At 43.1% G+C, this 26,770-nt stretch overlaps 2 protein-coding genes across 5 annotated transcripts in view; one reads left to right on the top strand and one right to left on the bottom strand.

The window, feature by feature from the left end:
• TAX1BP1 (Tax1 binding protein 1) overlaps positions 1–10,820 on the top strand; it is a 79,602-nt gene extending 68,782 nt beyond the window's left edge. For all 4 annotated transcript variants that reach the window (XM_082749995.1, XM_082749997.1, XM_082749996.1 and 1 more), the window contains exons 16-18: positions 153–301; positions 8,820–8,902; positions 9,735–10,820. In XM_082749995.1, the coding sequence (XP_082606121.1) occupies positions 153–301; positions 8,820–8,902; positions 9,735–9,936 (434 nt within the window). In that variant the 3' untranslated portion in view covers positions 9,937–10,820. The remainder of the gene's footprint in view (positions 1–152; positions 302–8,819; positions 8,903–9,734) is intronic.
• A 520-nt stretch (positions 10,821–11,340) lies between these two features.
• JAZF1 (JAZF zinc finger 1) overlaps positions 11,341–26,770 on the bottom strand; it is a 156,455-nt gene continuing 141,025 nt past the window's right edge. The window contains exons 4-5 of the mRNA XM_082749999.1: positions 18,352–18,521; positions 11,341–13,722 (exon numbers count right to left, since the gene is read on the bottom strand). Coding sequence (XP_082606125.1) covers positions 13,546–13,722; positions 18,352–18,521 — 347 coding nt within the window. The 3' untranslated portion in view covers positions 11,341–13,545. The remainder of the gene's footprint in view (positions 13,723–18,351; positions 18,522–26,770) is intronic.

Genomic DNA, 26,770 nt, shown 5'->3' on the forward strand with positions numbered 1-26,770 from the left:
CTTATTACTTATATTCTTATTTTTAGAAATCACTTGGGTTAAAAAGACATTTTTTGATGCATAAAAATGTTTCTTTATATCCTGTTCATCATAGCTGTACATGGAGATTCTAATTATAGTACCAGGTTTCACTTCCAAAATTTTTATTTCAGATGGAGCAGATGGTGCTTTTTATCCAGATGAAATCCAAAGGCCACCTGTGAGAGTACCTTCCTGGGGACTGGAAGATAATGTTGTCTGTAGCCAGCCTGCTCGAAACCTTAGTCGGCCCGATGGTTTAGAAGACTCTGAGGATAGTAAAGTAAATTGAATTTCTATTTTCTGAGCTTGTTCCTTTTATTTTTTGTTTCATGTAGAGAGTTCTGTTTGTGGAAAAGAGAGTGTGTGTGCTTGTGTATACATGTGGTTGTTTAATTTTTGGAAAAACCTGCTTTTATTTAAATTAAAAAAAAAACAACCATTAACATACTTCAGGATATTTTTTTTTTTTTTTTTTTTTTTTTTTTTAGATTTTATTTATTTATTTGAAAGACGGAGATCACAAGTAGGCAGAGAGGCAGGCAGAGAGAGAGAGAGAGGGAAGCAGGCTTCCTGCGGAGCAGGGAGCCCGATGCGGGGCTCGATCCCAGGACCCTGAGATCATGACCCGAGCCAAAGGCAGCAGCCCAAACCACTGAGCCACCCAGGCGCCCCAGGATATTTTTACTAATGTAAAAGATTAAGTTCAGAGAATGACCTCAATATCGAAGTTATCAGTTTACTCTTTAAAACAATTTTTTGAGATATAATTGATACAGACCTTTATTAGTTCAGGTGTACAACATAATGATTCAGTATTTGTATATGTCATGAAAGGATTATTATAAGTCTGGTTAATATTTGTTATCACACATAGTTAACATTTTTAAATTTCCTTTGTGATGAGAACTTTAAGATTTACCCTCAGTAACTTTCAAATATGTGATAAATTATTAGCTATAGTCACAGTTTAATTATCACTAAGTAATTTACTATGTTCTTTCGATTGCAGATGTAGTAGGTTGGAAGAAGCAGTGTTAATGACTATTATGCTTTAGTATACTGCATCATTTAATTTTAGCATTATACCCCACTTTAAATTTTAAGGTGGACTAGATTATCTTCAGAAAAGAGAAGTGTAGGGAAGCCTGGGTGGCTTAATCCATTAAGCGTTTGCCTTCGGCTCAGGTGATCATCCCAGAGACCTGGGATTGTCCCACATCAGGCTCCCTGCTCCTTATGTGAGAAACTCCTGCTTCTCCCGTTGCTTGTGCTCTCTCACTCTCTCTCTCTGACAAATAAAATCTTTAAAAAAAGAAAAGAGAAGTGTATTACCATAGTTTGTTTTTTTCTGGGCAAGTCTTTTAGATATGATTAGTATTTAATAATTTTTCAGCAACCCATTACTGATAATTTGAGTTAGTTTGTGTAGCACGTCATTTTTATTTTTAAGAGATTTTTTTCACCATTTAATAAATAAATTCTTTTCCTCACAAAAGTTTTTTTTTTTAAATTCCTGTGCATTAAGATGAATTTAGAAGTGTTAAAAAAAAAAAAAAAGATGAATTTAGAAGAAATGCTTTATCGTGCTCTTTGCAAGTACAGCGGTATCATGACCTGTTTCTCATTTAATCTAGTTTGCTGCATTTAATTGCTATTAACCTTTGCAGAAACTGATCAGTGTTCAGACAGGCATGATTTTAGCCCTAGTGCTCAACACCCATAATGGAGAAAAATGTATTTCTCTCTCCTGCCTTTTGGCCTCCTATGTCCATTACTGGGAATAATTAGGAAAACTGTCAGAACTTTTGTAGCCTATTTAAGGTCTAGAGTATAATCTTACTGCTTTTTCCACACCTTTACTTCACATTTTGCATATTTAATCTGATCATTCTTGGCACAGATGTTACATGTGACAAGCCCTTCTCTTCCATAGTCATCTGCTTCAGTTTAATTAGCAGAATGTTCTTTCTGATCTGTGTGCTTTGCCCTCCTGCAAACCCATGAGAAGTAGTGTTAGAGTCTTGAGCTCATTTGCTGACATGCTTAGATTTGGTAATGAGATGGAAGGACTCTTAATAGGCACACCTTGGATAATTGTATTTTGCAATCAAGAAGATTTTTTTTTCACTTTAGACAGAAACTAATTTTTATTTACATTTAGACTTTTTGAAAAATCTTGCCATGACAATAACAAAAATCATTTGGAAGTGAAATATTTTAATGAGTAATTTCCAGAATATTTGAAGCAGATTTGAGTTGACCTGTTCCTTTTCACTGGTTCCTGCCTTGGGAGTAATTAAGAGCCATAGGACCTCGGAGTCAGGGTTGAGGCTGCCTTTCTCAAGCCTACTCCAGTCATAAACTTGCCAGATCTCCTTTCTACACCAGAAATAGGTCAGCTATCAGATCAGATGCCTTTTGTGACTCCCTTTCCCCTAATAATTGCAATAGCAATAACTATAGCATCATAATTATGATGGTGAAGGCACCAAACACTTCTCCAGCTCAATTTGCCAGCTAGTGCTTGGCTATTTAAATATGTTAACTCATTTGTTCTTTACAGCAGTCCCATGAGGTAGGAACTATTAAATGTTTTCTTTTGTAATGGAGGAAACAGGATTAATTGGCTTGCTTCATCACACAGCTACTGGTAAGGAAGGATACAGTCAAATGAGGATTTGAACCTCATCAATTTGGCTATAGGAGCTGTGGTCCTAACCACCGATCAGCCTATCAAATAGACTAAGCCAGAGGTTCCCAAACTTTCAGTTCATGGCACCTTTGGGGTGTCTAAATTTTTTTTTATGATACCCTATAGGCCAAAAGAAATGCTTAACATATTTCCTAACAATTCCTAACCATTTGAAAAAAAAAAAGTATATACTGAATTGAGATAATGTTTTTCATTAAATAAGCACAGTTACTAATGGGATGTATATGGTTGTTGACAACTCTAAACCTTCTCAAACCTTGGAATTAGATTGGACAGACTGCTTCTCAAAGATAAGCTGTCAGTGAAGGGAATGTTGAAACTGTGAGCTAATGTTGAAACTGTGAGCTGTTTTGAACTAGTTGTTCAAATATGGAGTGTTTCTGCATATTTCGTTAACTTAGAAAATTAAAATTATCCCATAGTACCCTGTGAGTTTGATATGGTGGTGCCCCAGCAATGGAAACATGGGTCTAAACTCTTGCTCCTCAGAAATAACAGTATGTGGAGCAACAGGGTTTTTTTTTCCCCCCTTGTTTTGTTTTGTTTGACGGAGAGAGAATCTTAAGCAGGTTCCATGTCCAGTGCGGAGCCTGACAGGGCTTGATCTCATGACCCTGTGATCATGACCTGAGTTGAAGTCAAGAGTTGGACACTAAACTGACTGAGCCATCCAGGAATCCCCTTCAAGTTTTTAAATTTTGATAAAGTTAAATTTATCCTATTTTTGCTTGTACTTTTGTTGTTAGATCTCAGAAACCATTGCATAATTCACAGGAAGATTTGTCCCTGGGTTTTCTGTAGTCTTTGCTCTTCTATTTAGGCTTTTGGTCCATTTAGAATTTATTTCTGAATATGGAGAAAAAATAACAATTGAGAAGTAATGGAGATCCTGCTTTTCTTTTTTATTTAATTCCAGTATAGTTAACATACAGTGTAGTATTTGTTGCAGGTATACAGTATAGTGATTCAAGAATGCTGTACATTACTCAGTACTCATCATGATAAGTATACTCCCCTCCCCTCTGGTAATCATCAGTTCTCTGTAGTTAAGACTGTTTCTTAGTTTATCTCTCTCTCCTTTTCCTTTGCTTTTTGTTTTGTTTCTTAAATTCTACATTGAGGGAAATCTTGGTATTTGTCCTCTGACTTATTTTCACTTAGCATTTTATGCTCTAGCTCCGTCCATGTTGTTGCAGATGGCAAGATTTAATTCTTTTTTGTGGCTGAGTAAATATTCTGTAGTATATATGTATACCACATCTTCTTTATCCATTCATCTGTCTAGGGATACTTGGGCTGATTTGGCTATTGCAAGTACTGCTGCATTAAACATAGGGGTGCATGTATCTCTTTGAATTAGGTTTTTGTATTTTGGGGGTGAATGCTCAGTGTGTGGTTACTGGATTGTAGGGTAGTTCTGTTTTTAACTTTTTGAGGAGCCTCCATACTGTTTTATACAATGGCTGCATCAGTTTGCATTGCCTACCAACAGTGCATACTGATTCCTTTTTCTCCATATCTTCGCCAACACTTGTTGTTTCTTGTGTTTTGATTTGATGAGCAGCCACTGCTAAGATAGGGCTGGCTGTGGCTACTCCCCAAAGTGCAGGCAGGCAGGTGTGCAAGTTGTATGTGTTGGTCGTCTTGCACAGGGGAGGTGTAGCTTCCACAGGGCTGCTGTGCAAAGTGTGTATGGGTGGGGGTGGTGCAGTTTCAGAGTGTGTGTCCTCTACTGGAGTTCAGATGAGTCAGTATTGGCAGGGTTTGCACAGGTTGTCTTAGGGAGGGGAGCCATAGTCCTGGACCTAGAGCAGTCCTGGCTGGAGCCGGTGGGGCATGGTGTAAGCAAGTTCGCGAGTGCTGATGCCCTGCTGGTTCACATAGGTGACCAGGTGGTTATGCTGGGAGAGTTTGTGGGGGAGAGAAATAGCACCTGCCAGATCCTTTGTTCCTAGAGAAGTTCTTTAGTGAACTCTGACATTCGCAACTAACTCTCTCTCCTGTGTGCCCCCAAAGGATTTTTCAAGCTGCTGCTGCAAGTTGTATCTCTGCGAGCTGTTTCCTATGCTGTTTCATTAAGGACAGGGATTTGGCTTCCTATTGCCCTCTGGGCTTTCTCATATTGAGCCTGCTGATTTTTAAAGTTCCAGAGGATTGAGGTCCCCACTGGTTTTTAAGAATTCATGAAATTTGGGACGCCTGGGTGGCTCAGTTGGTTAAGCAGCTGCCTTCGGCTCAGGTCATGATCCCAGCGTCCTGGGATCGAGTCCCACATTGGGCTCCTTGCTCGGCGGGGAGCTTGCTTCTCCCTCTGCCTCTGCCTGCCATTCTGTCTGCCTGTGCTCGCTCTCTCCCCTCTCTCTCTCTGATAAATAAATAAAATCTTTAAAAAAAAAAAAAGAATTCATGAAATTTGGCTCATCTAATACTCAGAGCCAAATGGCTGTGGGGATTCATCTTCTCTTTGTAGGCACATGGTGTTGATAGTTGTTTCTTACACGTTTCTGTTCCTCTGGCTCCCTCTGGTAGCCAGACCTGCAGGTTGAGCTCACCACATCTCTGCTCTTCCTACCATCTCCTGTGTAGCCTTTCTCTCCATTTTGTTTTGGAGTTTGTTCTGCCAGTCTTGAAGGGTTTTTTTTTTTGGGTTATTTGCACTGACCTGTTATCTAGCCTGGGGCAAGGTGAATATAGGGTCCTTCTCCTCTGCATCTTTGTTGGAAGCCTGCTCTCTTTTTTAAAAGATTTTATTTATTTATTTATTTGACAAAGACAGAGCAGAAGCAGGGGGAAGCAACAGGCAGAGGGAAGGAGAGAAGCAGGCTGTCCGCTGACAGGGTGGCCTGGGACTCCATCACAGGACCCTGGGATCATGACCTGAGCTGAAGGCAGACACTTAACTGACTGAGCCACCCAGGTGCCCTTGCTTTCTCATTTTTAAGTGTGTGTATACACACACACACACACACACACACGAGACTTTATATGAATTGGCTACTCAGAGAACTTAAGACAGTTTGTGGTTTTAAACTGAGTAGGTTCTTTGACCAGCCCCTATTTTATACTAGGAGCTAGAATGCTGTGGAACCCACACGAATTTAAAAAGTTCTCCATAGTTTTTTAAAGTGCATATATAAACTGAGTAGGTGATCTCTTATTTCATGAGCACTTACTTCTCCTATCATTTAGAATTCTGTTGAGTACCTCTTCCCTTTTATTAGGTATTAGGTAGTGGAAGATACAGAATCCTGGGGTTAGCATTACCAAATTGTATATGGTTTAGAAAGTATAAAGGCAAAAAAAAAATGAGTTTCTTCCTCCTTTCCCCCTGATGGTTAATATGTTAGATAGGTTCTAAGTGGGTTTAAGTCTAGCAGTTTAGCAGCAAACTCTGTTGTTAGCTGATTCATGGAAGCAGTAAATTGGGGTAGGCTATATTTTTCGTCCCTGGAAAGTGGAGGTGTTTTTTTTTTTTTTTTTTAAAGATTTATCTATTTGACAGATCACAAGCAGGCAGAAAGGCAGGCAGAGAGAGAGAGGAGGAAGCAGGCTCCCTGCTGAGCAGAGAACCCGGTGTGGGGCTCGATCCCAGGACCCTGAGATCATGACCTGAGCTGAAGGCAGAGGCTTCAACCACTGAGCCACCCAGGAGCCCCAAGACCTTTCTTTTCTCTTCCATTATTCATTTCGATAGTATTTCGGAATTCTAAAATTTGTTCTTTCTCAGAGATAAATAAGGAAATTGTATTCATTATCATTATATTATATGTAGTTCTTTAAGCAAATTCATTGTTTCAAGTATTGCTGTTGGAAGGCCCAATCTGGCAGCTAGAATACTGTGGCACAGAATCAACAATTTATTGTCAACATAATAGGTTTAGCTGATTCAACTATATCGTCTTACCTCTTTGTACCTACAGACTTAAAACTGCTTTTAATTTTAGTTACTGTAGACTTGATTCTTTAAGTATGAAGTCTTCTATTCCCCAGTTTTTCAGTCCCTTATTAGGCTAGTTACCTATCTTGTTTCTGTGCAGTGAGTAGTTTCCTCTTGACATACAGACTCTTTGTGATCAGAATGTTTTGTATTTTGACTGGTTTTTATTGTGTTAGTAGTACAGTTTAGCAGTTAAAGAAAAAAATCACCTCCAGTAGGCCACAATGGGAGACCACAAGGTATCACTTCCATGTACCCTCTACCACACTTCTTAAGATTTTATTTATTTAGGGGCACCTGGGTAGCTCAGTTAGTTAAGCAACTACCTTTGGTTCAGGTCATGATCCTGGAGTCCTGGGATTGAGTCCTGGCATCGGGCTTCCTCCTCAGCAGGGGGTCTGCTTCTCCTGACCTCTCCCCTCTCATGCTCCCTCTCTGTCATTCTCTCTCTCTCTCTCAAGTAAATAATTTTTAAAAGATTTTATTTGGCAGATATCTAGAGAGAGAACACAAGGGGAGTGGTAGAGGGAGAGAGAAACAGGGAGAGAGCCTCACACGGGCTTGATCCCCAGTACCCTGAGATCATGACCTGAGCCAAAGGGAGATGCTTAATGACTGAGCTATCCAGGCACCCCTCTATCACACTCTACTGACCAAGAGCTATTTTGAGTTTGGTGTTAATTAGGGTCAGGGTCAGTCTTTAGTTTATCAATAAAAACAGTTGTAACCTCTTTTAATTTTACTGAAGATTAGCAAGTTTTTTTTAAAAAACTCTATTTCCAATTTTGCAAAACTAAGTGAAGGAAACAGGAATTATTATAATGTTACCACACTGAAAAAATATGTACATAGTGGGTTATTTAGGAGGGAATCCTATATAAGCAAAAATATTTTCTTATGTGATAAACACAAAATAATAAAGAGGCCCTACCCTTTCTTGGACCTTCCAGGAAGGGATAATCATCAAAATAGCCAGGTAACCTCCCCTACCTTCTGCCCCCCAGCAAGATAAATCAGTTTGTCTTTTGGTTCATTTGAATTGCACACCACATACATTTTCTTAGTACCTCTTATGTGACAGACTTGACTAGTCCTTAGCACATTAATAGCAGCTCTGGAATAAGCATAACTACCCGGCCGTATAGGGACTTCCATCAGTCCCTGTATGCCTACTGATCTCTTTACAGACTGTTGGTTCATAACATGAGAGCAGCTAACAGAGCTCTCAGGAATAAAGCAGATGGTCTTTTGGGAGATGTGACTGCTTTTGATGTGAAGTGAGTCTCTATTTGGCTATTGAGAGAGAGCATACAGATCTCTCTAAAAAGTGACCACAGTGGGGCGGGTGTCTGGTTGGCTCAGTTGGTTAGGTGTCCGGCTTTTGATCTCAGCTCAGGTCTTGATCTCTAGGTCATGAGTCAAGTCCCATGTTGGGGTCCACATCGGATGTGGAGCCTACTTTAAAAAAAAAGTGACCACAGGGTTGTGTGGGCAAGGAAATCCAAACCAGTGTTTTCTTTCAGATTTATATAGGTTTTTAGGACACTTACTGGACAGTCTGTTAGTCAGATATTTAATACTGAATTTCATTCTTTCACAACAGGGTTTTGAACCCTATAGTTTGGTACATTGCTTTGTTTAAACATGGTTTTCCAGCTTGATAAGCCTGTGTGCCCAAGAACATATACATGCAAACTCATATTTTACTAGTTTTCTTTTGTAATTTCTGTATGTCATGCAGTATGTTGTCAAAAGAGGAATACTGTCTTGCAAAATTTATTGAATGAGAATAATAGGAAAAATAATGCAGTCTTAAGATTTTTATGAAAGTGGGCACCTAGTGTATGGAATGATAAGGTCAAAAGGTTACCTATATAGAGGTTCAAAAAGTCTATAGATCCATACTTTATTCACACATAGAGGTGTGGTGTAGTCTCTGTTCCACTAAGTACTGCTTTTTATTTCAAAAAGACTCAGTCCATTGTGAAATGCTCTGTAAAAATTGACTTTTATACCTTTATGTGAAAATCTGATTACTTTTGTAAAATTTTAGAAAGGGTAATTCTTAATTCCTTTATACTAATCTTGAATTAAGGAATTTATATTGTTTCACGTTTTTCAAAAGTTGCAAAATTATTCTTTGCCTAGGAAGAGGAGAATGTGCCCAGTGCTCCTGATCCTCCAAGTCAGCATTTACGTGGGCATGGAACAGGTTTTTGCTTTGATTCCAGGTAATTTTTTTCTTTCTGGTGTAGAATTCGGATTATGTTAGATGAGTGGTTCTCAAAGTATGGTCCCTGGAAACTTATTAGAAATGCATATGATCAGGCTGTACCCCAGACCTCCTGAACCTGAAACTCTTGGTGTGGGTCCCAACAATATGTCCTCCCCCCACCCCCCGCCTTTTTCTTTTAAGAGAGAGCATGAGCAGCGGGGAGGGACTGAGGGAGAGGGAGAGGGAGAAGCAGACTCCCGGCTGAGCAGGGAGCTCGACCTTGGGGACTCTATCTCAGGACCCTGAGATGACAGCCTGAGCCAAAGGCAGACACCTAACCTCCCAGCCACCCAGGCATCCCAGCAATAATATGTTTTAACACCTGTTCTAGATGATGCTGATGGATGTAGTACTTTGAGAACTAGTACTAATAAATACTTACAGTTGTTAAGCTCAAATGAATACACTGTTGGGAAATAATATGTTCCGTTTATCTTTATAGTTTTTACAAAAGGTATTTTCTGTTAATTAGAAATTGAGGAATTCTTGTTAATAACCTTTATTTTAATGTAATATGCTTGCATTTTGAGGGATTTTAATGAAAATGTTTTTGTTACTTTAATTGTAAAACTCAATTTAGAGGCTTTATCATTTATCAGTGGTTTACACAGTTGTCAGAAGCAAGTATTTAAGAAGCAAAAAGAGGTTTCTGAAGTAACTGAAGACTTTCAAGCCAAGTCATTTAGGGTGAATTAACTAGAAAAATATAACGTCATATCTTGAGGATACTATTAGAAATTTTACTTATTAGAAATAATGTAATTCTTTCATTTTCCTATTTCTTGAAGCTTTGATGTTCACAAGAAGTGTCCCCTCTGTGAATTAATGTTCCCTCCCAACTATGATCAGAGCAAATTTGAAGAACACGTTGAAAGTCACTGGAAGGTGTGCCCCATGTGCAGCGAGCAGTTCCCTCCTGACTATGACCAGCAGGGCTTTGAAAGGCATGTGCAGACCCATTTTGATCAGAATGTTTTAAATTTTGACTAGTTACTTTTTATTCCGAGTTAGTAATACAGTTTGACAATAAAAAAAAAAAAAAAATCACCTCAAATAGACCACTCTGGAGACCACAAGGTATCATTTATGCACACCCTCTCTCTGCCATTCTTTTTTGAACAAGTGCTACTTTTGAGTTTTCTGTTTGTTACTAGGGTCAGGGTCTGTCTTTAGCTTATCAGTAAATAAAATTGTAACCCCTGTTAATTTTACCAGCTTAAGAAAAAAGTTTTTCTGTGTTTGTATCTTTATTTATTCCCATTTGCAAAACTATATGAATAAAGGAGATGGATTATTTTAATGTTACATGCTGAAAAGATATATATGTAGTGTGTCATTTAGCATATTTAGACGTTTCTGTTGACCTCGATTGAGCATGACTACTAAATATTATGTAATAAAAGTAATTTATCATTAGTCTTGCAAATTCTTTGAATACAGAAACTTCCATAATCTACCCCATGAAAGGATGGTTTTTTCACTTTCTTTAGAAATGGAAATGCATGTAGAATAAGCTCATATGCTTGCAGTATAGTACATAACCTTTTTATATTTAAAATGTTGCTGTAGGAATAGAAGGCATATTTTGCTAATTTTATGACTAAAACATTTTAGAATGACCTGAATAATTATTTTTAAGCCATCTTGAAGTTGTATTTCTGCCTAATGGGAAAATGGAACAAGATAGGTTAGTGCAGTTGTTTCATACTAAATGATCTACTAAACGGTGGTGTTTGTGGCATAAAATCACAGAAAATGTATCCATATCTTTTTCACATTTTCTTGATTAAAAATGTGATGTATAAACGCAAATCAATGTGTTATATCTCTGTATAGTATTCTCATTAACATTAAAGAGGACACATTTTTTTGGAGATGTGTAATTTGGTTGTCAGATTTCTTTGCGATAGCTTTTCATTAAGTCTGAACTTTTTTCCCCTTAGTCTAGGCCTTTAAACAAATTTCTGAATGGTATTTCTCTTAAAATATGAATGTTAAGAATTTACTGACTTTGATTTTGCTGCTTTTGTAAAAGTCACCCAAATATTGAAGCTTTGTCTTAAGCAAATAAGCTGGATGTTAACCTAATATTCAGTGTGGTGGCATTTCAGTGTGCTATGTGTGAACTGCATACACATCATCTTGCCTGTGTTTGTTTCTGAAAGCAGAATTTGTATTGCTGGACTCCTTAAAAATAATTTGGAGTGTAGGGCAAAACAAGACATGGCTGACTGCAAGGCTCCTTTGAAGACTCTATGTCTGTTCCTGGGAGATGCAGGTAAAATATGGTCAATGGTAGCATTTTTGTGTAGTTCATTATGGAGCATGCCAACCTTAAAACGATCCTTCCAGTATTAGAGTGGTAATGAACATTAATGAAAATAAAGAGCCATGTTTATTTTGGGTCAGAGGCAGTTTATTTTAAATGTGATTTCATTTACATTTATAAGCAGCTTTTTTTTGACAGCAATTTTGATTAAGTTGCCTTCAGTTCTAAAACAAACCTCTGTTGCTTTCAAACTTAATGTGCTCTGTCCCCAACAAAACATATGAAAATATAATTTAAAGCACAGTTTTCACAGACACAGTACAATACATTCACTATACACGGTATAACAAAATATTCCCATCCTTACCTGTTTAGTAATACTGTCACAATGAATAAGTAAATAGAAATTGAATTTGTTTTATAGTTGAAAGAAATTTAACATGCACAGTGACTATTTTATGACTGTTTAGCTGTTGAACTACTGATCCAGCCTAAATTTCTTGCACTAGAAGGAGCGAAGCTAAATAATAATTGCTGGCCTAAAAAAATTTTGGTCAATTGTAGGTAGGTATGAAATATCCAAGTAGGGCCTTCTTATGCACCAACTAGTTGCTTCTCATGTCTGGATCACCCTTTTGAACATGTAAGATAACACTGTATATTCAGGACCAAGACCACTCTCAGAGATCTGAGGAAAGTTTTAGAGGGCAGTGTCTTTATAAATACTTTAAAATCCCTCATTATGAGGGATTCACAACTTAAGAATATAGAAGCTAACCCCATCTGGCCAGCAGAACGGTCATCTTTCGAACTGTCTGAAAAATGAGGGAGGGACACTTGCTTCCCAGCTGTAAGACTTTCATCAAATGACAACATGGGAAGAAAGAAGCAATTCAAGCTTGCTTTTCACCAGTTTTGTGGGCAGTTAGCCATCTCAGAGCAATTTTTATTGCATAATGAGGCAATTGGTAAACTCTTGCATGTTTAAGGAATAGCACTTGGGAGAAAAGAACACTCAAGGCATGATGGTATTGTTGGTGAGAAAAACTTCAGGAATGGTCCAGACGTAGGTCACTCTAATGGGTCATATTAGTCACTCTTTGACCACCTGCTGCAAGAAGCACTTAATTGTCAATAAGGCTCAATTTCATATTTCAGCAAAATGTTTTTATAAAGCTAAACAGACATTTCCAGTGGGAATACAGACCTCTACAATGTGATGGAAAATGTGCCTTTAAAAAAAAGTCTAAAAACACAATGACCATGAAAAGGAGGCAATAAGGGGTCTTAACAAAAAAGTTCTTTGAAACGTGCTTGGAATTTTATTTGCAACCCACAGTTTGTTAGGGCAGTGGTTGCAAGAATTGGCAACACATAAAACAGTTAACTCTGTTGGCAATAGAGAACTACAAAGTGCTTTAAAACTTCACCTAAAGATGAAGATAGAACTAAATTTCACACACACAAAATTTGCACTTCAGTATTTCAAGGTGTTTCCTAACAGATTTTAGGGAAAAGTATTCACTAAACTGGTATCTTGGTCCAGAAATATCAATAGGCATAAACTGAATCCCTTGCACCCAGCAGGCACTCAATGAATGTGTGTTAAATTAATGAGTGAACTGAATAGATTATTCTGTACAAAAATGCCATTTATAACACTAAAATGATTGCTAAGTCAGATGGCAAGATTTTCAGCTTTTTAAGGGGCAGAAGGATTTGCAGATAATATAAAACACAGAAAGCACACCTTTTATGTATGTTATTTAAATATGAAAATATTTTTAGCATATTATGTTAAACATTCTTATTTATATTTCCATTACCTAAAGTCTCTACTCACAAATACTAACTCCATTATGTAAGGCATGGTAACCAGTTTGATAATGAAGGTATTATTTTGGTTTTGAACATAGTGAGTTGATGTGTTGAAAAACTTCAATCACATTACAATCTTGGGGAAAAAAAAAATCTCAGTGCCAGCCCCTCCCCACCCCCTCCCCCCAGTTGATATCACTGCAATACAACTAAATAATATGCAACATGCCCTCAATTTTATTGTTTTGGGGGAAATGTGCTGAAGAACCTAGAGCTTTTTTTGTTTAGCACCTTATATCAAAGTAATGAAAATGAGTATGATGATTACATGTGCAAAATGTACAAAATCATTAACTCTACAAAGATACATCATTCCAAAATTACAGAAAAAATTTTAAAGCATGCATTTAATTCTTTAAAGGGTTGCTGAATGCTTCCCCTGAAAAAAGGTGGCTGTTTTCAAAATCAGCAACTGCTGGTGAGGGTTTCTTGGCACAGTTATGACCAGCATGTTATTGCTGCATTTTCCTGATAATCTCAGCCGACACCGGGGGATGGAAATTGATTGTGTGGTGCCGCAGGCCCTGAGCTGTCTTGTAACTCTTACCACAACGACATTTGAATGGTTTGCGGACACGAATCTGCGTTCTGTGACCATTCTTAGCGTGGTACTTTATGCCATTCACATTCTGTGGAGAAGACAAAACATCACCTATTAGATGAGATCAAAATGTGTTAGACGGGGGGGACAACCTTGGTGGATTACAGTCGCACTTCTCCTGCATGGCAGGTGTGTACATAGTAGGCTTTGCATGAACTCCCATTTTAAGCAGTCATATTTGTGGGCTGTGCAGACTGGGTTGCAAGCTGTATTACTCTGAAAACGAAAGTACTGGCTTCTTCAAATGTTGCATAGAATACATAAAATATATACCTAATATATATTCCTTATATATGTATAAAGAAGCACAGTTCTGTGCCTAGAACTTTGCTTCCTCTCTGGATTTTTCTACTTGGAAGAATGTTACAAACAGTTACATTAACATATCCTCAGGATGGCCAAAAAAATTGTCTTTTTGAAGAAAAAACAGGGCAGTGGAATTCAGGACATCTGTAAACCCTTGATATAGAAACACAGCTTATGTTTTGCTTCCAGACAGCTATGAGAATATCTTACCTAGAATTTTCGTCCGTTTTCTACTTGCTCAAATCATGCCCCAGCATGGCTGTGTTAGTAAGTAAGCACCCATGGGCAGACTGGGCCTTACATTTATGTTGAGGGGGGCCAGGCAAGGATGGCATTCATTCCTTTCCACGCTGGGTTCTACCATCAGGACCTACCTGCCCTGATGAGAAAACTGAACCAGTCAAGGGACAACAAACTGTTTAGAGGTGCTTCTCAAAATGCCACTCCAGATCCAGTCATGAAACAGTCTGGACATGCACCTGGGCCATGGTGTTCTGATTCTATTTGGTCTTTGCTGTCAGTATTCAGACCTGAGTAAGTACAATATATGACACTCCCTTGATATAAAAACCACAACTTTCAATTTCCTGCAGGCCTTCATGTTATAACTGGCGTGTGATGAAGAAAAATGGGGGGAAAAAAAGACCAAACAAAACCAGAAGGCGGGGCGGATGGGGTGGTGATGTTAGGGTAGAAAGTAAAGCCACTCCTAGCTCTGTGGGGACACCAGGGAGCCCAAGAGCTGAGATGCGACTTGCTCCTGACTGGACTCAGCGTGGCTGCACAGACAACACCCGGAAGAGTCAGGTGGGAATCACATCTTTTGACCCTCTCTATCAAAGCATGTGTGTCCAGTGTAGGCAAGTGCCAAAACTTAGAAAATACAAAGGGACATAAAGAACGGATATAATCACTAATATCTGAGGTCTCCTTTTCAGTATTTTCCCCATGAGAGAGATGACACTGGATTCATCATTACTTATGTTTTTTGAAAGAAGGATTTTTTGATGGCAGGATTTTATTCCATTTCCCTATTGTTAGAAGTACAGTATTTCACAAATTTGTGCTGACTATAAGGAATGTGATGAACATGAGCTTTTGCATCCCTGGTCATATACATGGGATACATTTTTTGGGACAATTAACGGAGCGTTTTTTAAAAGTTCTGGATTATTTATTGCCAAGTTGCAATCCAGAAAGGATGTCAGTTAAGCCAGGGCTTCTGATGGGACCCTTCGGAAAGGCAAGGAGGTTTAGATCCACTGAGAGGGGACAATGCATTAAGTGCCCTTCTTGGAAAACCTTCAGCAACACACCTGCCTGGTTGTGTATCTAGACATCAGAGGCCAAGTTTCCTTCATGGTGCAAAAACCGTCAGCCTTCCCCATGTAGCGCAGGGACCCTTTCGGAGAAACTTCCCAGGGGACAGCATGTTCTGTTTTCTAGTTCTTAAAAGTAGCAAAATGCCTTTAATTCTAACAACTCTAATATTAAAAAACTATCAAAGGAAAAAAAGGTCAAAGCACTTCAACCCATCTTTCAAAGCCATTCCCAATCACAAACTAGGGAAGTCCTCTCTTGTCTGAAGAAAGGTGCCTGTGGCACCAAGGTGGATGGGATCGCTGCTCAGCCTAGAATGTGTCCAGGACACATCCAGCAGAATCAATCATGCTATTGCTTTGGGGTTCTAGTGGTCAGTTGCGGGGGGGCCCACACTGTCCTCTTCCCCACGCATTTTGCCTCTTCCTTTATCTTGAGAGTATCTACTGTCCAAGACCTGTGCCTGGTGCTGAGAGCGGTGTATGAGCTGTACGGACCCTTGGGGTGATAAGGTAGTAAATGTTCTCCAGTGATAGGAACAGAGCATGTGGAAAGGTCAGAGGTTAGAACTTCAGTCTATGAGTGGGGAAATCAGTCTGGGAGACTGGTGAGGGCTCCCCAGAGGAGATGGCATCTGAGCTGTGCTGTGAGAAATGAGGGGAGTTCAAACGAGAGGTACTGATGGAGGAGGGGAAGGGGGCATCCTAGGCAGAGGGACTAATAAGGGGAAACCGCATGGAGACTAGCTGTCCTACTGGGCCCCTCTCTCCTGCCCTACTCATTAGGAAGTCTGGAACATTAGATACCTCATCTTTTGCTTTTGCAAATGCCAAGAAATGGTGAGATGAGCTGATCTGGAGTCTGTGCCCAAGAAGCCAGTGGTGGGCAAGGAATGAGGTAAGTCTGAAGTGAGCCCTGGCTCATAAACAACACGGCGGCACTTCTGGATTCTGCCTGACCCATAGCACCAGCTCATTAGCCCTTCCTCAAACCAATACCCTGGCAGAAATCCCGCAGTCAGTAAGATGCAGTAGTAAGCACGAGAGAACACCACTGCCCTGCGGCCAGTAACTTACCAGCAGAAAGGTCATACTAGGGAACATGACCACACTCCTCTCAAGCCAACAGTTCAGGAGGATTGGTTACACGTTTGTCCTTGTCCCCTGTATCATGCATGACTAGGCATGCTGGCCCAGAAAAAGAAACTCACACTTCCCTCATGGAAATTGGGACCACTAATTGGTGCCCATGTCATTTGTCAGTTGATGGTGCTGAAGCAGGCAGCCTCCACAGCCCAGGCCTCGCTCAGTTTTCTTTTGGCCTTCAGTGCAGAAAGAACACTCAAGTCCCCATCAACCCAGATGTAGACAACTGTAGGAGAAGTTGCTGGAAACCCAGGAAAAACCACAGCAAAAGACTAATGACAAGCAAACAAGTGACCGGGGTGGGGGGTGGTTGGGGAAGGCTGTGAGGAAGGAGAGAGTGCCTCTTCTTCAGCCAGAATCAAGGTTGTGGCTTCTCCCCTTCACTCAACCCCCTTGTTTTGGGTCAGCCTCAGTCTGGGTCATTATCTGCTCCCTCCTCTAACATAGTGGATGTGCAGACCTCCTTTAAACCAGCGTCTGGACGCTTGAGAGAAGGCAGCAAACAGCCCAGCTCCGAGGAATGGCTCCGTGAAGCCGCAGGGAGAGACGTGGCATCTGGTGAGCAGGCAGGAATCAAGGATAGAAAACTCTTTGTCTAGCTTTCTCTACTTTGTCTAGCTTTCTCTACAAAAAAAGAAAAGGAGAACTCTGCAATGTATGGTCTACCTTCCAGTAAAACGACCTCGTCTGGCAATCCCTACGCTTTTCCGGCTCCCAAAGAAACCACCTGGTTGCCTTTCCTCCTCTCCGCCTTCCGTGTCCCTGACACAGAAATCCCTGACACACAAAACGGACGCGTGCCACTCTGGGTCCTGTTCTGCCCCAGCAGCTCCCGGGCCCCAAGGGGATCCTCACACCTCCGCCAGGGTGTCTTGGTTTTAAACAAAGCACATTCAGACTTTCCATGAGATTCCATAAGCACGTGGTCGCCTAGTTTCCATAGGCAAAGCCCTGGCCACTTTTAGATCAGCAGCTGGTACAAAAAATACTGAAATAGGTTTTTTTGTCTGGTTTGTTTGGTTTAGTGTTCAGAAACATATGTGTGTTTCTGATGCATTATGAGAAACGCCTCTGCTATTACAACACATCTTTCAAGCCTTAAAAAAAGTCAGTCTGCTGAACTATGGGTAAATTAGCATATCATCAAATGTACCACATCAGTTCCTGATTTTTGTCTCCCAATTGGAGTTTAAAGAGTTGCTAACACCTCAGGAGAAAGCGTGCACATTTGCTCTTTAAGTCGCCCTCTGGACCGACCGCTGAATGTTGTCTCCTTCATTGTTTTGTTCCTTTGAGTTTTCTTAACAGAAGATTTATTGTCCCTGGTCACTCCTGACACCCAGTCAGGCTCTCAAAGGCACGGGTTCTGGGTCCACTATTACAGACAGGGAGCTGAAGTGGGCGGTTTGGTGAGAAAAATAACAAAGCCCCCTTTTCTCCTGGTCATGCCAGTGGTGGGGCTGTGGGGAAGGGAGCAAGAGTCTCTGCTGAAAGCTGAGAACCCTACGTCTACCCCTTTGAAGATTTCAAGGTCATCCTCTGTGAGCCCCCTGCAGAGCCAACACTGGGGAAGTTTGGCAAATATATGGGCGACACACTTTGATATCTGATAGGATGTGAGTCTGAAGAACATCAAAGACGCGATCTTGCCACCAAACCCTTCTTTTGACCTAGAGCTCCCACCTGGATCAGCAAAAGGGGAAGCCCCACCAAACCCCCAGAAACCAGGGGCCTGCCTGTCCCCAGGCCCGTGTCTCCGCGAAGACCAGGCACGTGGAGGGCCCAGGAGAGGAAGGCGTCAGAAGTGAGGAGCCGCTCCCCAGGGTAGGCCTGCCCCTTTCCGCACAGTGAATGCAGTTAATGCCAGGTGACGGTCCTGCTTTTACCTTGTATCTCTTTTTGCATCCGGGAACTGGGCAGGCAAAAGGCTTCTCCTCGCCTCCGTTCATACACATGGAGCTGAGGATGGCTTCAGAGCTAATGGCGCTCTCCGTGGTCCAGGACTCATCGCTGTCCGACTCCTCGTAATCCACCTCCTCCTCATCGTACTCACTGCCTGTGGGGCCAGAGAAGAGCACGGACGGTCAACAGCGGCTCTGGCCCCTCGTCCCCTCCAGTGTGCCCCCCCTGCAGTCCCCAGGGCAGAAGGAATGGCAGTGACCAGATGGGCAGTGACCAGATGGGCTGCTCCCAGGCACAAAGGGACCACCCTGGGGGCAGAGGCCAGATGAAGGGTTTCTCTAGGGCTCAGGCAGGGCTGGCAATTCGCTGAGCAAGAGTGTGGAAGCTGGGGCAGGCCTGTGTGTCACCGCAGAGGGACTGCTTAGCCTCTGGGACCCAAACCACAGATAACCAAGGCTGACGGACACCCCTGCCCCAACACAGACACACACGCTGTGTCTGACACGCTGATGCACAGGAGTCTGTCCCCAGAGTTTCATGCTCATTGGCCTAGTAAATGCAAAAGTCTGTGGTAGAGGATTACATTCTACACTTATCAGGTATCTGCATTTCGGTGGGAATTCCTCTCAAATCTTTTTCTTTATAGCTAAAGCAAAGAAGACCATGAGAAACTTTGGAACTAAAAGGAGCTTACCCCAAGCTCGGGGGCAGCGGGAACAGACATCCTGAGGCTCTGAGCCAAACTCGGTCAGAATACCAGGTTCCAGCTCGCGGAAGGCCAAGTAACTCCGACCATGTCTGTCACCAGGGACGGACACCTGTCTCCCTGGCTCTACCCAGCATTCCCTGGGAGGGCAGGCTGCCCCCTCCCAGCTCAGATCGGAGGAGAGGATTTGCTTGTATTCCCAAGCTTAAGAGCTCTGCTCAGAATGGAGTTAAAAATTTTGACTTCACACACTTCTGTTAAGGATGGTGGGGATGGAGAACCACTTCAACAAGCAGCCGCTTTTTTGCTCTTTTTTTTAATGAGGCCCAAAGCCATTTATTTTGAGCTCTTGCACAATACAACCCTGAAGGACATAATTCTACAGATCATAAACAGTGTAAAATAATATGTTGACAAGTCTTAATGCATTTACAAGCCCCGTGGAATAAATAGGAATTATAGCACAACATTAATAAGAATTATATGGTAGCAATTACAGTTGTGAAATTCATCCCCCAGGTGTGAGGCTAAATGGCACCAGGGGCCTGCCTGGGTGCTTCGTGGTCTGTCTCTGCTACATCAATTATTTCAACACCAAATATTGGCATTTTTATTGGGTTTCATTTTAATAGGCATTAATAAGATTGTTTCAAGAGCCAACTGAGCCAGGCACAAGGACGCTGGCCCCTGAAGCGAACCCTTAAAAGGACCTAGGAAGGAAAGAAGGGACCTCAAGTTGACTGCCTCTTGTGTTTCGGGCACATCCCATGCATCATCTCATGGAACAGGCCAGCAGCCCTGTGAGGTGGGGAGGACTGTCACTTCCCTGAACACGAGGAAACCGAGTCCGGAGAGGCTCAAGAGCTTACGAACTTTCAATTGGCTATTTGGGGGTACTGCTTCTCTCCTGTCTTGCTTCCTGGCTGCCAAAGCCAGCAGCAATACGAAGGGTCCCTTTCGACCTCCTTTGAGTTGCTGGTTCTTCACCAACTATCACTCACATGGAATTTGGGGTGGTCTTGAAACGGGTTTTGAAACCCATTGAGAAACTCTTGGGTGGTATAGAAAAAACCAATTTGGTAAAAGGAGGTTTTGGAATTAAATGGGGGTTTCCGTAACTCCGCCATGTTCAGCTATGGCCCCCAGAAAGAAGAGACCCAGTTTGGAAAGGTTTGTACGAGACAAGGCAGGGGTGTCCTCGGCCATGTTTCCGAGTCTGTGAGCAAATTTCGAGATCTGTTTTTAAGTAGGGCATTGTTTAGGACATTTTGCTCTTAAACAAATGCCACATGCTGGTGTCCTTTAAATTGCTTGTTAGAAAACTATAAATGCTATTTCACAAAGCTCCTTCAGCCGGACTTCAGAAAGTTAGAATGACTAATTTACCCATCTAATTGGGCTAATTTGTGAACCTGAATACCAGGAACCATGCAACATTTACAACCCGGGGGGGGGGTGTGCTCAGACCAAGGGAGGGCTTAATGAAGCCCAGCAGAAGATAAAACTTCAAAAATCCACTAGATCAAAAGGAGCCAGACCCCGAGGGCTTGATGCTGTGGACACAGTCGCCTGGAAACCATACGGCATCCAGCCCCTAGTGGGGCAGGTCGGGGGACCACACAGTCCATCCGAGTCAGGACGCACTTCCCTGGCTACCTGGGCCACCTGCTCCAGGCACTGCTGTGCTACAGGGTCCTCTGGCTGCTCTGGGTAACTGTCCCCTGGGTGGGGGCTCAAAAATGACCTGCTTATACTTAATTCTGTCCTGTAACAAAGAGCTGTGTGTAGACCTGGGTTCACGTCTAGCGCATGTCAGCTGGGTGACCGGCTCCCGTCATCCGCTTTCTCGTCTCTGAAACGGGCACAAATCTCTTCCTTGCAGTTTAAGAATTAGAATTCACGTCTAGAGAACATCGGACACAGAGGGCCTGCCCACTGTAAGTGCTCAGAAAATGGAGGACAGCGTAACTTCATTTTTGTAATAACATTACATGGATTACATATATTTTCTAAAGAAAGGCCTCTTGCGAAACCAGACAAAAACTAACATAATTCTGAAAGACACGGGAAGCTCCACTACAAGAAATACAAGCGGGGCTGTGCTGCTACTGACAAGCCCTGGGACGCCGGCAAGGGATGTCACGTCTCTGATCTTTAGGCTCCTCACGTGTAAAATGGGCCAACACTACCAACCAGCTCTAAAGCTCGTGCTGAAGCATAACTGAATTCCTACTTCTAAAGCAATATACTTTATTGCTTTATATGCCAGGACAGTGCCTGGCACATGGTGAGCATTAAAGAAGCATTTGGTACATAAATGAGTCAAAGGTCACAAGGGCAGTTTCCTTATTTTACCCGCTGTTCCTTTGTTCTGGGGCGCGGCTGAGGGGGGGATTCACTGTTTTCAAACAGAACAGTGTGTGCACGGGCTCTGCTGCTTGTCTTAACCGTCCCCCGCACGTCTGCCCATCCCCAAACAGCCAGGAGCAGCTGGAGAGCCCGGCCTCCTCCCCAGCTGCCGCCTTTCACTCTGCGGCCGGGACCTGCGGCAGGTGGAGACAGGCTGCATGGGGCTCCAGAGCCGCACGTGTGCGTGGGGCCGGCCCCTGCCTGGTGTTCACATCTGGAAAACGGGCTGGGGGTGTCCGGCGTTAAACATCTGCAGACAACAACCACACTTCGCCTGCTTCCAAACATCCTGGAATTCCAGGAAGGTCTCGCCCCAAACCGGTTACCGCTGCAGTTACAGGAACAGCCTGCAGCAGAGGGAGCCGGGCCCACGCCAGCAGCAGAGGGAGCACAAGGGAACGGATGAGTTTGTTTGGAGCCGCCACCACCCAGAATCCATCAATGGCAACATTTAGCGTAATTTTCTAAACAGAAAATTCAAAATATCTCCTTGGGGGGTGGGGTGTGTGTGTGTGTGTGTGTGTGTGTATCTAAAGATTTTATTTGTCAGAGAGAGAGAGATCACAAGTAGGCACAGAGGCAGGCAGAGAGAGGGGAGCAGGCTCCCTGCTGAGCAGAGAGCCCAATGCTGGGCTGGATCCCAGGACCCTGAGATCATGACCTGAGCCGAAGGCAGAGGCTTTAACCCACCGAGCCACCCAGGCGCCCCATTCTATTTCCTTGGTGTAAAAGAGGGGGTAAAGGAAGAAGAAAAAAAAAGCCAAACCAACAGCTACCTATCGTTGCGACTGGGGCCGGGAATGGGGAGGAGAGGGTTCTGGGCGTGTGAGTCAGGCGGAATCAAACCCTCCGCGCCCAGAGCAGATGGGTGTCCTGCAAGGCTCTGCTGGGGAACGCAGGGTCGTGGAATCCAAATTCCGACAGGAGAAGGGCCACCAAACCCCAGTGGTCGGTGCAGGGGACCCCCCTTCTCAGGGCTCCCAGCCTCAGAACTCAGAGCAAGAAAAGGTCATGCTATAGTGTGTCCTCTTTTAAGTGTTATCTTTCCTTCTCCCCACTCTCCGTCTCTCCCCTCTACAAGGCACCCCCAGACCCTGGCAAGGGTCCTATGGAAAGGGGCTCGGTATTCAGTCACAGAACAGAAAAACACCTGCTGTGTGCCTTCAGTCCCTCCCAATACCTCATGTTGTGAAGGGCCCAGAGGAAGGCTTCCTCACAATGAAAGAGACCCTAATTAAGAAAAACAGATGAAAGCCACGGGCCAGTTGCATGGCTTCCAGCAGTGGCCCCGTGTGGGCTGGGCAGTGCCACCAGGAAGTGGACAAGCTGTGGAGATGTGGCCCCTGCATTCTGAACCAAACCATCAGCTGGCCTGGTGGGATTTCTCTGCCAAACCCATGGTTCTCTATTAGAAGATACACCCTGACGGATCTGCATCTCTACAGGGTCTGGACAGCGAGGAGCCTGGACCCGCTGGGCCCGCAGATGGAACTCAGCCCAAGCAGCCTCTATCTTAAGACGGTCACAGCTTTTGCTCCAGCAGCAACGCTCCATGGCCGGGAGGGTCTGTCCCAACGTGAGCGCCCCCAGGAGACATGTTCATTTCAGTGCACAAATGGGCAGAAAGAGACGGTTTTAGGAAGGTATTGTTGACACAAGAACACTGCCTGCTTTTGGTTAGCCTCCTTTTAAGTCATTTGCTCCCCAAATTCCATAGGCCTAAACCTGTGTTTGCTTAGATTTTTCTTTTTAAAGATTTTATTTTAATTAATTATTAATTTGAGAGAGCATGAGCAGTGAGAAAAGAAGAGGCAGAAGCAGGCTCCCCCGTGAGCAAGGAGCCCCACGTGGGACTCGATTTCAGGACCTGGAGATCATGACCTGAGCTGAAGGCAGACGCGTAACCCACTATGTCTTCCAGGCGCCCCTTATTTGGATTTCTCAATGAAAACTGTAGCTAAGAAGAAGCACGTTTTGTTTTACACATGCTCCTCCGGAACCTGAAAGCGCGGGGAGCTGCCTCCACCATCAAGGATGGGATGCGCTTTTCTCGCAACCAACCTCTGTTTCTCCATTTTAACAGAGGGCAGAGCGGGGCTTCGGGAAGTGAGGCGTGTGCCGAAGGCCACTGGCTAGAAACAGGATGACCACACTGGGACTTGGGGATTCGGTCCCCGAGTCTGTCTCCTTGTTTTCAAACCGAGTATCCCCTGCACGAGGGAGATTGAGACGGGACACACAGAACGGAGCCCTGTGAATCCTGGAAAGGAGGGAAAACGGACACATGACACACAGACCTGCGGGGAGCCGTGGGCTGTGCCTCGGACACCGAGTGGCGGGACCCGGCTCTCCTGGGCATTTGATCAGGCTCTTCTCTGTCTTAGACATTATGAATTTTAAATAACACATGGCCATGTCAGAGTTTCTCTAAGGAAACGTAATTTCACCATGCACTGTCCCACACACACACTGGCCGCCATTGCTGCCCCATGGGCGGAGTTTTCTACTGTCACTGAGCCCCGCTGCACCGTCCCCATGTGGGGCGGGGCTGGGCGGGACAGCAGCTCAGACCGGCAGCCCCCAGAGCCCACCTTGGCAGCTCTGTCTGGAAAATGAGCACAAGCTGGCAGATAGGATTTCATGAGAAGACAATTACGTTCTGCAGGATTGCCGGGAAAAGCTTACTGGTTGTCAGCAAATAAGTAAAAACCCTAACCGGTCTCATGAATCACGTGCGATCACAAGGTGGTCTGGAGCCTCTGCACACACATGCAGATTCCTCCACCTGGACCCACATCGCCGCCCAGGAGCCCTGCTGAGTGCCTCTACCAACCTTGCTGTCACTCGCCCCAGGAGGCCCCTGAAATCCTGTCTACCTCCCTCCAACCTCTGCTCAGCTGACCTCTGCTCACCCTGTTACTCTGTGCACGTGGCCTGCTCTCCAGTTCAGCCCCTCTAGTAGTCTCATTCATTCCTTGTATTCGTAAACATAAAACACTGACATACACATAGATAAAATTAAGTCAACCTTTTCCAGAAACCCAACATGCCACGTTTTTCCTATAATCCAGATCATTAATATTCATGCAAAAGTGATAACTGCAGTGACAGCAAATTAAAACTCTCCTGGGGTGTCAAATTCTGGCAAATACATTAGCCAAGAGATGCCTCTCTGCCTTATAGATTTATCATTATAAATTAGCTTTAACTGGTACTGACCCAGTTTATCAGAGCTGCAGCAGCAACAGTCAAAACGAACTGGCGACATTACGATTTCCTTGAAAGGCAGGCTGAAGGCTCTGGGGACCATGGGCCAAGCCTTGAAAATGCTGGACCTCCTCGCTGCTGGCCTCAGCTCATTCCTGGAATGGCGCACTCCCCCATGTGCTCCTGAACTGAGGAAATGGTCCTGGCTCTCGAAGCCCGACGTTCCCTTTCCCTCCTAGGACTCAACCCCTTCTCGCTTATCTGGAGGTGCTTGGTCATTATCTTTGATAATGCACCCAGGGTTCTGCTTGCCCTTAAGGAGCCGACAACATGTGTTTGTTGAATGAATTAATGGGGAATAGAACTCATGGGTTCTAGTAGTAGAAAGGGACCCAAGATTACACAGTTTGTACTCTATGACCTTTTCTTGACTTAGAAAAAAAGCGAATATATTACATTACTTGCCAGCTTAAACCTCTCCAGTGGCTTCCCATACTAAGCAGAAACCCAATGCCTGATCATGACCTTATTCCATAGCATACCTGTTTAGAACTTTAATATCTAAAGGACGTTTCCATAAGAAAACTTAAATATTTGTGTTTTGTTTAGTGTTAAATTTTACAGTTGTAAGTCTATTGAACACATATTTCTAACTATTCAAATACTACTAAGTAAATCAAAATATTTTTTTTAAGTAAGCTCTGTGCTCAACATGAGGCCTGAACTTAAGATCCCCAAGATCAAGAGTTGCACGCTCTACCGTACGGGTTGGCCAGGCTCCCCCAAAATACAATTTTAAAAAATATAGCTTTCATACATTTATGTGTTAATTACAAACCTGGTAACAATTCCATTTTCAACAGAATTGTGCCAACTCTACCACTTAAGTATTTAAGCCTTAAAATATCTTAAAAACAGACAAATCAGACAAATGATCGCAATGACTATAAAACCTACCTTTCATCTATAATACAAGTTAGTCCTATGGATATGTTTTTTCATCATTTTCAACCTTAGCTTTGACCTTCCTGGGGTTACCAGAACCTGACAAGACCACAAGAAACAAAAGCTGATTCTGACCAACAGAAGGGAGGGTTTCTGAGTTACTGACCCACTGGTGCTCGGTCAGGGTCAAGAGCGAGCCTCCATTTCCCGGGCTGGATGCCTGGGATCTTCACTCAAGCTTCACTTGCTCAACAGGCAGGTTTTTTTAAAAGCCCCTGTCTTTCTTATGACATCATGTCTTCAGTACAATGACTAGGGCCAATGGAGCTGGCATCTCCTGGGGAAAGGGCTTCTGTCCCGAGGCACATGGCTCCTTGTGGCATTGTGCAGCCCTCCCTTCCTGCCATTTGTGACAGGCTCAATCTTCTTGCAGTTCCTACCTTTCCTGCAACTTCGGGGCTTACTCATAACTCCCTGCCAATCTGCTGATGGTGATGCAGAAAAAGAACACCTGTATTTTGTACACAGCCAGCCACTTTACAGAACACAGTTTCACCTATGCTAGTGGGCCCTGGGCATAGGTGAGAAGCAGAAGCACATTCTGTTATTTCCACGTTCTTCTATTACAGCTACTTTTGGGCACACTTTACACTAACTTCTCCATGTTCGGTACCATTTTGGACTCATTTCACAGATTCTGTTAATCAGCAGTCATCATCTTATTCTTTGATGCTTAAATGACTACAGCTTGGCTGCTGGAAGCCCTTTCAGGTGGTCTCCTGGCTTTATAGTATCTTCTGTTATTAGTTTTTAATTTATATTTTCTTCTCTTTGATCAAAGTTATGATTGCACACTGTGAAAAGTTGGATGGATAGTTCTTTGTGGCTGACAATGAAAAAGAGAGGTCCTCTGTCTTATCTTCCCTCTGCCCATCCCCCCCATATTTACATCTCTCAACCTGGGATTCACCTCATGGCTTCTGAACAACACAAGTCTACCGCTCCTTTTTGATATTCCATTTTGGATCCCTACTGACTATGCAAGTTAAGAATTTTGGTCTTTGGGGCACCTGGCTGGCTCAGTAAATGGAGCATGCGACTTGATCTTGGGGTTGTGGATTAGAGTCACACATTGT

The sequence above is a fragment of the Mustela nivalis genome (genome assembly GCF_964662115.1).
Source record: "Mustela nivalis genome assembly, contig: HAP1_SCAFFOLD_462, whole genome shotgun sequence".
NCBI lineage: Eukaryota > Metazoa > Chordata > Mammalia > Carnivora > Mustelidae > Mustela > Mustela nivalis.